Here is a 15,136-nt window from a genome sequence, read left to right as displayed (position 1 = left end):
GATATGGGGAGCTGCTCCCTGATGCTCAACAATAGCCTGTGTAGAGCTAAATTGTCCGCAGGAGATGGACTTGTGAGAGTTTCCTTTGGTCGATGATGCGCTGCTGTTGCTGTCGATTAACGGTTGCTTCTGCCTCCTTGAAGAGATGCCATTGTTGACTCTGATTAGCGGCTTGGCGCTCTTAGGTGCTGATATCTATCTACACATCAACCAGCTACCAACAATCGGGTTGCGGAGAAAATTTGCCTGTCTACATGATGAGAGCCAATCGTAGAGGGCAGTCGCCTTCGGGTCGACCTGGCTGCACAGCATGCAGAGATGAGAAGACAATGTGTGACTGAACCAAACCTGCATGTCGTAGATGTGTAAGGGCTCGGTGGATATGTCGTTGTGAAGAAACGGCCCATGCTGGGAAGGCAAGCCAACTGTTTTGGGAGAGAGCCATTAAGTATGCTATCAGCTACTTGATGCCATATTTGACTCACATGAAGAGAAAAAAAAGGCCGAAGCAGAGTTGGCTATCAAGCTGGGCTAGACGTAAGGTGGCAGTAGTGCAACTGCGAAGGCGTTGCCTCCCTCCAAATATAATGCCATGACTAGTGTGTGGATGTCCTTCTTGGTAGGTTCAGAGTTGAGATTTGTTCTGCAATTTGTGCTGATTGTGAATGCATCCATTGTCGTGAATCGAAGATATTCGGAGCGATGTGCTGAGGGCAAGTGGAAGGCGAGATCCCGTGATCAAAACGAGGTAGAACATGGGGAGGCTTGATTCAAGACCTCTATTTTGCCATTCAATTTATTTCGAAGTCTTGATGTGGAGATAGGCAGTGAGCATGAATCAACATATTCATGGTGCAACCAGTTTTCTTTCAGCTCAACTGCTATTTTTGCAACCTCTTTCCTAAATTTTCACATCTATCAGACTTTCCTTTGATTCATCAGATTGCACAAAATATCTTCTTGAGTAGAAATTATCCGAAAAGAAAGCTTGTACTACAATCCTTACAGTCACCACTCCCATAGTCCACGTTGATGAGCTATAAATCGGCATGTAGTTTACACATCTTCAGGTTTTCATCGAACATGCTTTCCACAACTCGAGCCCCTAACAGCAAACAAAGCAGAAGAAGGACAAGTCTAGCTTGACTGCCCGAGTTGAAATACTGCACCGCCTGGCAGCCCTGAACTCAAAAACCGAGTCCCTGAAGTATACAGACATCTAGAAAACCCACATATCAAGCATGCCAAAGCTCAGACAGAATTACTACTCTTGCCCCATTTGTTTTCAGGTGTACTTCGAGGAGAAAGCGGCTTGGAAGCACTATTATAGCTCGCATGGGGAAGTGGAAATACTGGGAAGTTGTGAAAAGACAAAAATACCAGAGGGAGATAGAGAATCCGAGGGGTGAGGGGATGGAGTGGCCACGAGATTATCGTTCAGGTAGTAGAGACATGGGGTGGAACGAAAGCATGAAGATGGTAAAGGTCATAGAGGTGTGGTCGTGCTGAGGTTGGCAGGTCTAAGATCGAATAGATCTCCAGCTCTCGATGGGACGGTGGACCATGGCTTACATGGGTGAACTCTTGGAGCGAGATTCACCAAATGAGAAAATCGAAGAGCACAAACATGTAGTAATGAGAACAAAAACATCATAACTCCCTTGTTCGAACGCGAGGCGTCTCCAGAGCTGAGTCGACAAAGGCTTATGTACTGTTATGCAGCCATATTATTCTAGATTGTAGTCTCCGAACGAGGCCATTTTCGACGCAATCTATGCTTCGTATCCCACTGTAGTCATACCTCGTCATCCATAACTCATGGCCTCGTGCAAGCTTTAACAATCACATATATAGACTCGCGACGGCAGTGATATCTCTCTTGATCATCTCCTGACATGTCTGCATCTTTGTGAACAGTTCCGGATCACCAATAATCCTGGCTGCATTCTTGACCTCTCTACAAGTCTCATCCAGCCGCGTGATGACTCTCACAATGGTGCCTTCGAGCACATCTGTCAGATCAGTTATATTCTTAAAACTCATACCACGAGCCCATTCATACACCACCTCCATCAACCCGAATCGGGGACGTGAGACGAAATCATTGGAGTCATCAGCGGATAGGATGACTTGGTGGTAAGTTTGGCGCTCATTGACTTTCTCGGATATTTCGATGATGGTTTTCATGCCCCGCTCGAGATTACCTGTCAGGTTGGGAACTGTGTCGGTTTTCTCTTGGAAGACGAAGGCGGAGAGGAGGGCCACAATTTCGGCTGGCTCGTAAGGTGCGAGGACGTTATCAAGAATAAGCTCTGTGAGCACGAGTTCGTCTGCCGAGTGGATCTCGCAGGCTACCTTGCCCTTGAGTTGAACTCGGGAACTGTCGTCGATGAAATCAAGATCTCTAAGCACTTGAATTCGTTGCTCATAGTCGGGAAGCAGTTGAAGATTCTGGTCGGACATCAATTGCCTTAGTTGAGAAATATTCTCCTGGATAAGCCATTGGTCGTGACACATTGCAAACTTCCAAGCGTCAGCTAACGTTATTAGTTCAAGCATGCGGCGACTTACGTGTTTCATGAACTGTGGGCACTTCAGACATGCCGATTTCTGAGCAATTGTCGATTCCTCAAGCCGCTTCATGAGAATATCCCGCAGTTGCATGTCTTTCAATTTGTTCCAGTCCAATTCATTCCATTCATCAGACTCCCAGGACTGGCAAAGCTGCGCAAGCTTTTCCTTCGCGATTTGATGCACTTCTTTCACACCGAAGATTTCTGGTATCACACCTTTGACCACAGTATCCGTTACGCACTCAATATCTGCAACTGGAATCTGAAGGGTTTTGACGTTGACTTCCTTCTTAGTTGCAGGAAGCTTTGTGAACAACTTTCGAAACTTCGGCAAATAAGGTAGCAGATCAGTAGAGTCCCGTTGGTCTCTTCGGGTCTTAACTTCCAGTACATGTACTGTTGGAGCAGCTCCACCTGTGGCTCCCTCACGAAGGAGTATTCCGGGAGTTCGTATGCCGTCCTTGCTGTAAACAATCAGTCTCTTTGCAGAGAACATTCGCCGCCCCACAGGTGTGGCGAGAAGGCCAAGATGTAGATCTGATGTGAGTTGTTTGGCATTCTGAGAAGCTTGATGACAAGCCTCTAGATCTGGATCACAAGTGTTGCAAGGCTCGCGTTTGATCTTTGCCAGATCTGCCTCGGACACCTTGACTGCCTTTTCGTGCTCAGGAAGTAATTGTTGCGTAGCATGCTCGCTAAAACTTCGCTTGATCATCTCCTCGATCTTCAATGCCTCGACACGAAGTAAGTTGAGAATCATGTTGTACGTTAGTCTGAACTGCGAACGGAGTTTGGAAGGGTCTCCGAGAATCATTTGACGTAGTTCTGTCACTGGCGGAGCTTCGCCTCCGCCCGGCGCAACAATGATTACAGACCCCACGGGATCCAAACCTCGTCGACCAGCTCTGCCAGCCATTTGAGTGTATTCTCCAGGCAGTAAATTTCGGAAGGAATGACCATCATGCTTTCGATAGCCCGAGAAGACTACTGTTCTAGTCGGAAGATTGAGACCCATGGCAAAAGTTTCTGTTGCGAAGAGAACCTTGACCAAAGTCTGTGCGAAGAGCATCTCGACGACTTCCTTGACAATGGGAAGCATACCACCATGATGGACTGCGATACCTCGACCAAGCATATCTCTCAATCGTACAATCTGTGGTAAGAGACGATCTTCTGGTTTCAGTCTTGCAATCGACTTCTCGATAATCATGTGAATCGCACTCTTCTCGGTTGCAGTACAGAAGTCTTGGTTGCTGAGAGCATCTGCATTCTCTTCACATCGCTTCTTTGAGAAGACGAATATACATGCTGGAAGAAGTGACTCGTTTTTGAGAAACTGGACGAGATGAACCCACAGAGTCTTGTCTTGAGCAGCAGACGTTCGGCCCCCTGGTCTGCCCCCTCGACCCATATGGCCTGGAGCATGACTTGCCCGAGGAGGTCCTCCACGACCTCTCTGGGGTACCCCGCCACGCGCGCCACCTCTTTGATTCCCACCACGCTGATTTTGACCTCGACCACCGCGTCCGTTTCCGCCTCCCCGAGCATTTGCATCAGATGGTGGAAGTGCCTTGACCTTGTCTCTACCAGAGAGCACATCATTGGCATCCTTCCAACCTTTTTCGAGGAACCTTTTCTCAGCATCAACGATCTTATGAATGCCTTTCTCCGCCCAGATATAGTGCTCTAGTGGAACTGGCCGCTTTGGTGTGGAAATAACATAGATGTCCTTTCGTTTCGTTCTCCCCACCCAAGATGCAAACTCATACGTATTGGGCACTGTGGCTGATAGCAGAATCAACGTAACATGTTCCGGTAACATAATGATAACTTCTTCCCATACCACACCCCTCTCGAGGTCATTGACATAATGCACCTCATCGAAGATAACGAATTCTACATCTCTGATTAGATCAGCTCCTCGGTAAAGCATACTTCTCAAAATCTCCGTCGTCATAATCAGACAGCTTGCCTCCGGTGCAATCTGGACATCTCCAGTTAGAATGCCAACTTCATCGAAGATCTGTCTGAAATCTCGGAATTTTTGGTTACTCAAAGCCTTAATTGGTGACGTGTAAATGGCTTTTGTCATATGCTTTGCTGCAAGTGCAATGGCATATTCGGCCACCACTGTCTTACCAGCAGACGTATGAGCTGCCACAAACACTGAGTCTCCATTTTCGAGATGGTAAACGGCCTCCTTCTGGAAAGTATCGAGTTCGAACGGCCATTCTCTCGCCATATCGGGTACCAATTCTCTGAAATTCGTAATGTCCCGCTTGATATCAACCATATGAGCCCATTCTCTGCCACCCCTCTTCGAACTTGAGGCAGCAAGTACACCATGGGGTTCCAAAGCCGGAAACTCGACTGGCAGTAGAGAGTCGATATCATCTTCCCCATCTTCTTCAGAAGTATCACCCGAATCTCCTGCACTGGCCCCATTCTCCTTCGCCTGATCCAATTCAGCATCTGGCTCTTCGTCTAAGACGCCTAAAATCTCCTCTGCTTCCTTTTCGTCTCCTTCGCTCTTCTTCTTCTGCCCAAGAACCAAGCCTCGGCTTAAACCAGGCGCGACCTCAAGTAACCCTCCATCTCCAAGATTTATCACCCGCTCCAGCTTTGCCTTTGAACCTCCAGTGGCCAGTCCATCATTTCCACTCCTTAAAGCTTGATCCTCTAACGCTGCTGCAGCTTCCACACCTTCCAACCCGCCAGGCGCAAAGGGAAAGAATCCTGCCGCACCACGAACAAAATCTGCTCTGTTGGCAGGCTTGCGCAGAAACGATGTACTGTTCTTCGCCGTAGCACTATTGGCAGGAACTGTCACCTCTCTATATCCTGTCACTCTGCCAGACAGGCCTTCGCGCGTAAATCGAGTTATGGTTCGGGTTTGGGTAGGCGCTATTTTGAACAGGGTCGTGAAATCGGTGGGGGCTTCCCATCTCCTGTGGTCTATGTTAGCTCTGGCGTTGAATAAGAGCAGCAGAGTTTACTGTTGAAGCTTATTGAGCCAAGCTGCGGAGAATGAGGTAGATGGCGTAAGATATTTCTCTTCCAGCTCGCGCTTGAGGTCATCTGGGGATTGCTTGATGCGTTTGCGCGGGCGTTGCTCCTCAAGAATGGAGTCTATCCAATCGTCTGCCGTATCATCTGCGACAGTGTTTGAAAGATGGACTTTTTCAAGAGCACTGACCAGATTGTCGGCCATCGTTGTTGACCTAGAAGCACAAGTTGCGAGTGACTTCGTGGTGTTGTGTGTTCTACCAGGGCTTGGGCTAGATGTGTTGATCATCACTGGTGTCATGGGATAAGCGAATGCAAGGCTGCGGCTTACCCCGCTATCCGTTTTTGGATACCTAGGTATTTCATAACACATCAAAGCTCCAAAATCTGGTCTTAATTCCTTATCTCAAGACATGCCCATACAGGTTCGGGTATTAATTATCTTCAACGCCGCCCAAATGCAAATCCTTAGGCATAATGCACGCCAAACTCCTTTATTTCCCTCACCACATATCCATATCATTCATAGCCTCCATTTCATCTTCATCAACCTCGTCTCGAGGCGCCGCCTTATTGATAACAGGCGCGGGTTTGCTGCCAGCCATGTTTTGATTCATTTCCTCCTCTGCTAATAGAGCATCGAGCTCATCATCATCGGGTCCAAAGTCGTCCACAACCTTTTTCGCTGGTCCAAAGATACTCGCACCAGTTCCGCCAAAAAGCGAGTCTGTTTGTGATACGGTCGCTTGTACTGGTTTCGTTCTTGATGCACGTGGTGTAGCACCATACAAGTCGTCATCTTCCATATCCTCATCCACGGCTGTGCTGTCATTCGGTCCAGGTGTTTTTGGCCCGTCACCACCAGCAGCATTCTCAAAGATAGGCGCAATCCTAGGAGCAGTCTTCTCTCGTCCATCATTTTCATTTGCTGGTGGATCATTGACGGAGTCATCGTTGACTGTCTGTGGTTTCCCCTCATTGATCCATTCCATCCTCATCATCTGAATCCGTTTCTTGTGACCCATCTTCTCTACCATTGCTAGTGCGTCGAGGAATCGGGCTTTGGGAAAGAGGTCGTCGAGCCATATCTGGTAAAAGGAAAGGAGTTTGGCCGCATCGGAGTACTATTCAATAATTAGCCAAAGCTTGCTGGGAATCCTGAATACATACTTCATGACCTTTGCCCTTGAGTTTGAGATGCTGTTTAGCCCTATTCCTTAACTTTGGAATGCCATTTGCTGAAAGTAATCTTTATTGTCACTTAGCAGCTGTTGGGATCTATTATCAATGTCTCCTCACCTGTTCTCGTCCAGCTTCACTCGTGGAGCCCTTGCTTTTCTGGTGACCTCAACTTCCTCGTCAATTCCCAACCCTGCTCCACCTTTTGTTTTAGCAGCCGCATCGATCTGCCTTTGTCTCTCCTTAGCCGCAGGTGCAACATAATTATCGCTGAAAGGATCGTTCATATCGGCATCGTAGTTGAATAAATCGTCAAACTCATCTCCTCCTGCAGACGGGCCCTCAGTGGGTAGAGGGCGAGCATTAGTATCTGGCATACTGAGTTCAATATTTGAAATGACAAAATGGTTGGATTGTTCGAAATTCGCGTTGTGACTTGTCCAATAGCCTCTGATATTTTTTGGTCGAGCGTTGGAAGCTTCCTCTTGTGTCAAAGTCGCGTCCAGAGCCAGAGGTTGAGAGCGACGCGCCGAACCACTTCGGAGCTCGGCAAAACTTTATTCCTAGCCTTCGTTGTTGAAGCTTAGCAACGACAATCCAGAGCGAACCTCCATTAGAAGCAGAATACCAATTGAGACTCCCACCCCGCCGTCAAGATGTCGAACGTCGAGCAGCGGCCATTTGTGCCAGCCAAGAAGGTCGATTCTGATTATCCGGTACGTTAGTCCTCTCCACTTTCTGCTGAGATCAAAGCTAACGATATTCCCCTCAGCTCATTGACAGTGACCCGTAAGCTCTTACAGCACCTTGCTTGATTCTGAGCCGAGACCAAAGTATTGACCGCTGGCAGACATTTCAAACGAGTTATCGCATACGCGCGGAAGTCCGACTATGCTGCTGGAGCGGCGACAGCTTCCGCGGCTCCAGGATTGATGTTACTTTGGGAGAGAATTGCACCATCCTTGGTCGGAAAGGGAGGATTCGCACCTATCATGCGTCTGACAGGAGCAATTGGTTTGAGTGCCGGATTTTTGATGTTCTACCAACGATCGATACGTTCGTACTTCTTTACCCCAATTTGCATGTTTGGATCTTTTTGCTAATGGATCGGATGACAGTGCGGTTCTACGGATTCACAGAGAACTCGAGAGAGGTAGCAATGGACATGAAGGAGATGGTCGCCAAAGTAAAGAAGGGGGAGCCTCTATACGGCGTCAGTTCCACAACACCATACATCCAGGGTATGGCGAGCAGAAACTCGAGATATTCGGGTGTGTGGCTCCATGTGCTTCCTTGGTTCAACTTTGTAAACCACAATCAGCATGGTGTAGATACGGCGAAATACTACCAACAAGCCGAGAGGGAATTGGCAGCCGAGGGCAAGTGAGGGATGGAGGAAGTCTTGTTTTGTACATAGGGATTGGAACGGGGCTTTCATCATAGGTGTTAAATTTGGTTTTCTGTCTTCAGATTGGGTCTTCGGAGCTACTTGTTTGAGTGCTCGTAGATGCGACACGCTATTTTTCGAGGTTGTGCATGTGCTCGACTGTTGTAGCTGGAAATACGATCGTGAAGGGGCATTGCTGGATCGTTGTCAATCGCCTGCCTTTCCAGTCACAATGCGCTCAACCTCCAATTTCAGCACCCTATCTTTTTTCGCCCTCGGCTCAGGCGCCCTATCATTCTCCTGAACATAAAATCTCCGGAGCACAACAATAGCCTCTTCCCTCAACCAGCCCCCAGAAACCTCATAATCCTTTTCCTTTCTCCAGTGCCTCCTCCTTGTAGCCTCTTCACCCAGCACCTCCGAACCTTCCCCTTCTCCTTCTGGACACTCCCTTCCATTCTCCCTCTGAATGTTTAGAACCCCTCCTGTCCCCCCAAACTTCTCATTACTTGCTCCATAAAACACCCTCCTTACGCCGAACTGCCTAAGTAGACTAGCGCACATAATGCACGGCTCCACGGTGACATACAGATCACACTCTTTCAGGACCTCCGGACTGTACATCATGTCCTCAGACCCAGATACTCGAGGAGTTGTCAGGATCTCATTAATGCCAATGAATTCTGCATGACGGGTGCCGTTGTATGTTCGGTTCGTGGCGTTCATGCCTCGCCCGATAATGACTCCGTTATGTACGAAGACACAGCCGACGGGAGTCTCTGAGGTTTGGAGTGCGAGTTCCGCCTATTTGAGTCAGTGCTCCGATATAAGAGTCCGAAGAGAAGCTTACCATCGCTAAAGCCTCTCTCATGAATGAGAGGTGTGTTTGAATTTCTTCTTCCGTCATTGTTGTCGATGATGTGAAGAAATGGTTTGAGGCATTTGGCGGTGGGAGTGAGGGTAATGGCGAGTCCATAACCACCTAGCTTTGAGATACTCGTCTCCAGAAAGAAGAGAAAATTATCTGATGTGAATTCCCTGTACCTTTTGGTGACGGGATGAAATTTATGTTTCTGAAGGCAGCTTTTGCTCGCTAGACAAGATCAGCTCGCGCATGTCTGCTCCCCATCTCGAAATCGCGAAGAAGTTTAACATGGAATTTCACACAGTCACAAATCCATTCAAGCGCCTCCAAAACAGACTCTTCGTTCCATCACCTCAAATGCAGCAAAGCAAGGGGAGGCGAAGGAGATTTTTCCTGCAACTCGAGTCACGTGGTTTTCAACGCCGCTTTTCCAAAACTCTGGTGCCGCTTGGACGCAACAACCCTCAATCGTGATTCAGTTTCGAGCTTTTCCCGTCCGTCATGTGCAAGTTCAAATCTTGCAATATGAGTACGTTTCTTGACGTCACCTCTTCATTCATCTATTATAGGTCTTCAAAGAAATTGCTCATGTATTCTCTCGTTTGCCTCCTTGTTCAGTTTCTGCACAAGTTTTGTTTCCCATTTCCATCACCAGATGTGATATCTTGGGCATTACGGGATGTGGTAACCGTGAAAACTCCACCAAAAGACACAAAGGTAATCTTATAGATTTCAATACTATAGCCTATTAAGTAGCGACAGTTTAAGTTGTTAGGAGCACTGGAACAAAGCTGCTATCGCAAAAGGTAAACAAACAGACTTAAGCGAGCGTCTCCTGCAAAAGTCGGCCTGCGCTACCAACAAACCAGATATTAGATCAATAAAAAGAATCTGGGACATCGGAATGTCCTATCCCATCTCATATAAGCCTTCTCTGACTCATGAGAATGCCAGCTGTTGAGAGAAAATTTCATCATTGGCCACGTCTGCATCGATGTCGATGGAGCGAGAAGTCTTTTCTCCTCATCACTACCTCGTTGCTATTAGCCGTATCATAAAACAATAGTCCTCTAAACTCAATTTCGGCAATCTGAAGCTGCTCTGCCGAACAGAAATCGCTTCAAATAAGCCCCAATTCCCACGTTTCCTGCCTCAACCATACAGATATGATCGATAACACTCTGTCCATCACAACCGACCGGAGGACAAGCCAAAATAATATCAGAGATACTGAAGACTGACAAAGCTATGCTTGATCTCTGAATTCGACATGGAAATTTGGTTATGATCGAAATTAACGACTTTCTCTGGCAGAATTTTGATCCTACAAATGACAGATGGTAAAACGAAGTGGACAACAGCAGCTGTTTCCTTTCTGGGCTAGCCACGCTCAGAAAAACTCATTTCTGATTATTTACAGAACAGCAGGTATAATCGACATACAGCGGAGGGCTGCTGAGAGATCTGAGCGAAATAATAATTATCCACAAATTTGGTTTTCTGTTGGAGGCACATCAGCGCCAAGGAAACTCTGGCTGTTCTTCGCGCGGGTGCAATATATATCCGTGCTATATGCTAAGACTGCTTGCCCAGTGAGGACGAGAAGCAGGAAAATGGGCTTGTAGTCTCACTGGTCGAAGAAATGGCAAGTTGGCTAGTCAAGCTGAGACTAGACATCTCTACTGCTCCGCAAGACAAAAGATCCCTGGAGATAAGACACCATTGTGATCACTTGAAAAAAGAGACTGTAACCCCCTGGTAGCTTAGGCTGGAGTGTGGTCTTGATGGCTAACGGAACATGCATGCTCAGATTTCCATTAAGCTAGAGCATAAAGCTGTCGTCACAACAAAGGTCTATGATATAATTGTTCCTCCAAGCCCTTGACTTCCACCCATGACCGGAGGAAATCGAGTTATCTTAATATTTTTCGGCGCTCTAGCAAGAAATCCTGATGGCATAGTGATCCAGGCATGGTAAATTAGTTCTGCCAACATTTCCAAATTGACGGATCGGATCCGGGAGCGGTGACATGATTACCCGCAGCAACATCAGAGGGGCAGCAGCTTACCTTCTCACTACCGTCACATCCCCCCTACCTGACCACAACATTGCTCTTGACTTTCAGTAGAGCATTCGTTCCCTAGAAAGAAAAACGACAACCATGTCAGACTTCATGTTGTGCTCACAGTGCCAAGGCGTATTTACAGGTGATTATCCTCCAAACACCCCGGATGGAAAGGAGCACCACTTTTCCACAAGCGGTATACATTCAGCAGCTGATCACGGCTGCGTCATCTGTTCATCTCTCCTTGGTCGTATCGATTTGGGAAGGGCGGTTCAACCTGTTAGCGACTACTCTACAAAGTATTCGATAGATAGCTGCGAATTTGAGAATTCAAATGAGGGCAGAGCTGGGGGTGAACGTTACGAGGGGTGCCTAGAATTATGCTTGATGTTAGAGAACAGAGAAGGTTGGGGAAGAAAATTCTTCTACCTTATTCCCAAAGACGGTGAGCCTGGCGTGGATGGTGTGTTTCTGGGGACGATGAAGTCGCTAATTCGGTTTCAGCTGTTCGCGGGTTGGAGGTCGACAGCAAGATAGATTTGATGAAGCAATGGAAAATTGAGTGTGTAACCTCTCATACTACATGTCACCAAGTGCAAACAGGTTTTCTTCCGACTCGCGTCATAGATGTCGGTACAGTAAATTTGGACGTTTGCCAGCTAAGTATTACAGCGGAAGAACATTTAGACGGCGCCTACGCAACTCTTAGTCACTGCCGGGGAGAGGTTGTACCTGCGAAGCTACTCTTAGCAAATATTGACCAAATGACGAGACACATCGATCAAAGCTCGGCTGAACAGATTATTTGGGAATGTCGAGAGCTGGTCGCCTCCCAAACCTTGCCTTCTGGGCTTCTTCGAGGTCAAAGTTGAACACACGCGGAAGACTACAAACACGAAGATATCCTAGATCCTCGTCAACGCAATGATATTGAGTTCCCGTACGAATACTGGGTCACACTCGTGTCTGAATACTCCGAGAGGCAGTTGACAAGAAGCTCAGAGCGCCTCATTGCTGTATCTGGCATAGCAAGACTGTTGGCGGAAAAGATTAGAGACAAATATGTTGCTGGAATATGGAAGAAAAGCTTGGTACTATTGCTTCTGTGGCACATAATAGACGTCAGAGATGAAAGACACGAAATTCGAGGGCCGTCATGGTCGTGGGGAAGTCATGACTGCGCAGTAAGCTACGGTTCTGATTTACCATTTAACAGCTATGATTCAGGAAACCAAGCGCTCATCATTTCAATCGAAACGCACGTTGAAAAATTTACGGATGATCCATATGGTCAGATACAAGCCGGAATTGTGACACTGCAAGGACGTATTTTCCCCGTTCAGCCGAGAAGCTTCTCTCGCCAAGAAGCTCTTAATAAATCCGGGATCAATTTTTGGAGTAGTCAGGAATTCAAAATTGTCGAACAGCTCTGCTTTCTACGCTGGGATACCTGGATCGACGAGAAAGAATTTAACGCAGGCCTTCCCGTGTACTGGGTTCCCATAGTCAGGAAAATTCGTGGATCACAAGGAGAAGGGTCAACAGATTTGCAAGGACTACTACTTCGAAAAGTTGATAGCACGAATCAAGAATACATTCGAGTGAGCCTATTTCAGTTAGTGTCGAAAAGCGAAGGGGATCCAGCGGATCTGTTTTTCCGTAACGATTTCACATCGCGTCAACAAGAGATCTTGAAAATCCACTAGGACAAATTTGAAGGGCGCGTATGGAAATTGGAGAGACCCATTTGAGGTGGGACTCAGGCAATTGAAAGAATAGGGGATTAGAAGAGAACTCTGAGTCAACAGTGTTTATCCGCCCCTTTTGCAATTCGGACATAATAAAGTGACAGTGTGATGCAGCGTTAAAGTCCAAGTGTCTGCTTTCGTGTTTGCTTACTCAATGACACTATTACTGTTACAGATATCTGCCCTTTCAACAATAAGAGATCTGATTATTGAGAACGTGCCACACAAATCGATGAGAGTTTCGAGAAGGCGCCTTGGCACGGATAACATGCAGGCCTAAGCGAGAGAAAAAGGGGGGCTGCATGCTAGCATTTAACCTTTGTTTACCCATCGAGAGCTTGGCGCCATACGTCGTCAAGTCTTGAAAATCGTGTTCGTGGAAGTCCACGACGCCACATACTTTCGAGAGGCCACCATCGCCGCACGCGACTACAACTGATCCTCTGAACTGTACTTGGACGATTCCGACAATACTAGAGCAGCCGCCGAACCAAGGGAGGCCCACCATTTCGTCAGAATTTCAACTCGTCTTCGGAAAATCGGACGAAAACATTGCATTACTCCGCGATTTCCCTTGCATTCGCGAAGTTGGCCCATTCCCATGTGGAATAACCCACCTCACGGCGGCTCTGGCTGCTAAGGGCAGACTGGCAAAAGTTGGCTGCAGATGGGGTCTAGGCCGCCAACATTGGAGAGGACATGAGTGAACTCGGTGTAATCTCAAAGCGATGAGTGAATTGTGGCTCGTAAATGTACCAGATCAGGTTGTTGGCCTCACCTCAGCGAGTCACAACGCGCATTCCTTCGTCCTCGACGCGAAGTTCTGTATCATTCATGTACGTGATAGCCCTTTGCTGATCCACCTCGTTCTGTTCCAAAGCTCCTCCCCAAGCAGAAACTCCCTTATCGACTACTGAATCACTGCTCAAAGTGGTCTGATTCGTGCGGAGGGGCGGTCACCATCACGCTAATTTGACAATGATCCATTATTTATCGAGCCCATCTAGGGTCTAGATGAGCATGCACCTAGGAGTGAGGAGTAGCGAAGTTCATCCCCAGCGCAGTCAATGCTCGACTTCTTCGGACTTCTCAAGAAGCAGTACCGAGAGCTCACGTGGATCCCCATAAAGACTATACACAGCCTCATAAGGGCATAATTCCTATACTCCAAGGAATCTTTCTACAGCATGGCAGGTTATATGAGGAAGGTGGTATTTATCGCAAGCGGGGGTTTTTGGAGGCTGTGAAAGCGGCATGGGAGAAACACTACCTTATCTAGGGAATCGAATTGGCCAAGCATTAGAATTTCTGACCTGCTTAGCAAGTGCCAAACTAATTGAAGAGGTCGGTTAGCGGGTTGCAGTATTGCAGGTATCCAGACTTCCCTGGGAAATCCTGCTTACTTTCCCATATGATTTCGTATTATTGATATTCTGGTATCGAAAGTAGGGTAGGAATACAAAACCAAGTGAGTGATCCCACAAGAAACAATAATTGCTGTCTCGGGTCGCTCCCTTAACCATCCCCATGAGCTACCGTCATGGCCAGAGGCAGATGCAAGGATTCGAAGCACAGTGAGAGGCTCTGGGTCGTATGACCCTATTCCGCCCTAGCCCTCATGAGGAAATTCTAAACTGATATTTTCGTGAAGCTCGAGCAAAATTGGGAAATACTCCGTAGCTAGTGTTATGCCCGCTGGCGGTTCAGAATGCGGTAGGTCCCGTTACGTTAATATCAATACCTTGATTTAAATTTTGCGCTTGAATTTCAAATCCCTGTCGCATTGGTGAAGTATCTCAATTCCACCCGTACTCGTACATTGGCATGGAGGGCTGGGCACTGCATCGATCCACATGCACCCTTGCCGTGCTCCCGTTCCCCGGCCCGTCCCATCTGTGTTACGTCAAGAATAATGGATCAAAAAAAGAACTGTGCCTCGCTGTATTCGTTAGCGAAACCTATAGAATTCACAAGATCGTATAATTGAGGGGTTGTGAAGCTACTCTTATTTCTTGTGTTGGCTAGCAAGCCCTATACGAGACGTTACACCGTGTGGTTAATCTGGCTAATACCGGCAGATCGAGGGGATCCTTTCTCATGCTTGTATTGCCCGTGGAGTCTCAAAATTTGGTTGCCTTGCGAGACGTATAGGATACAAACGACGATGCAAACAAAAGATGACATGCTGTGCCAATCTCTTGGGCATGCGAGTGAAACCTATAGAATACATAGAATCGTATAACTAGCGGGGAACTCATGTACTGGCGATTGTTGTGTTGACTTTCACGAACGGACCAATAATGCGGGAGAAG

At 47.4% G+C, this 15,136-nt stretch overlaps 4 protein-coding genes across 4 annotated transcripts; 1 reads left to right on the top strand and 3 right to left on the bottom strand.

Moving 5' to 3' along the window:
- Positions 1-15: 15 nt before the first annotated feature.
- Positions 16-5,843, bottom strand: ONS95_004351 (uncharacterized protein). Its single transcript, XM_058497711.1, has 5 exons — positions 5,570-5,843; positions 2,572-5,521; positions 486-2,523; positions 247-425; positions 16-195 (listed from the first exon to the last, which is right to left on the bottom strand). The coding sequence occupies exons 1-3, from the start codon at positions 5,782-5,784 to the stop codon at positions 1,843-1,845; spliced, it is 3,846 nt and encodes a 1,281-aa protein (XP_058352437.1). The 5' UTR covers positions 5,785-5,843; the 3' UTR covers positions 16-195; positions 247-425; positions 486-1,842.
- Positions 5,844-6,082: 239 nt separating this feature from the next.
- On the bottom strand, positions 6,083-7,135 carry CSM3 (chromosome segregation in meiosis- protein; the record flags this gene model as incomplete). The annotated part of the gene is made up of 3 exons (XM_058497710.1): positions 6,083-6,703; positions 6,750-6,828; positions 6,879-7,135. 3 exons carry the CDS (start codon positions 7,133-7,135, stop codon positions 6,083-6,085), a joined length of 957 nt encoding a protein of 318 aa, XP_058352436.1.
- A 279-nt stretch (positions 7,136-7,414) lies between these two features.
- Positions 7,415-8,145, top strand: ONS95_004349 (uncharacterized protein; the record flags this gene model as incomplete). Its single annotated transcript, XM_058497709.1, has 4 exons — positions 7,415-7,474; positions 7,531-7,547; positions 7,609-7,814; positions 7,877-8,145. 4 exons carry the CDS (start codon positions 7,415-7,417, stop codon positions 8,143-8,145), a joined length of 552 nt encoding a protein of 183 aa, XP_058352435.1.
- Positions 8,146-8,352: 207 nt separating this feature from the next.
- TAD2 (tRNA(adenine34) deaminase) lies at positions 8,353-9,052 on the bottom strand (the record flags this gene model as incomplete). The annotated part of the gene is made up of 2 exons (XM_058497708.1): positions 8,353-8,949; positions 8,996-9,052. 2 exons carry the CDS (start codon positions 9,050-9,052, stop codon positions 8,353-8,355), a joined length of 654 nt encoding a protein of 217 aa, XP_058352434.1.
- Positions 9,053-15,136: the final 6,084 nt, after the last annotated feature.

Source organism: Cadophora gregata, assembly GCF_030347475.1.
Source record: "Cadophora gregata isolate MNR1 chromosome Unknown scaffold_14, whole genome shotgun sequence".
Taxonomy (NCBI): domain Eukaryota; kingdom Fungi; phylum Ascomycota; class Leotiomycetes; order Helotiales; family Ploettnerulaceae; genus Cadophora; species Cadophora gregata.
The sequence above is the reverse complement of the archived record's forward strand: the minus strand, read 5'-3'. Positions and strand labels throughout refer to the sequence as shown.

Coding starts and splice junctions, on each gene's coding strand:
- ONS95_004351 (XM_058497711.1), bottom strand. CDS start 5,784: ATGGCCGACAATCTGGTCAGTGCTCTTGAAAAAGTCCATCTTTCAAAC. Junction 5,522..5,569: donor TGGCTCAATAAGCTTCAACA/GTAAACTCTGCT, acceptor CATAGACCACAG/GAGATGGGAAGCCCCCACCG. Junction 2,524..2,571: donor GCCCACAGTTCATGAAACAC/GTAAGTCGCCGC, acceptor GACGCTTGGAAG/TTTGCAATGTGTCACGACCA.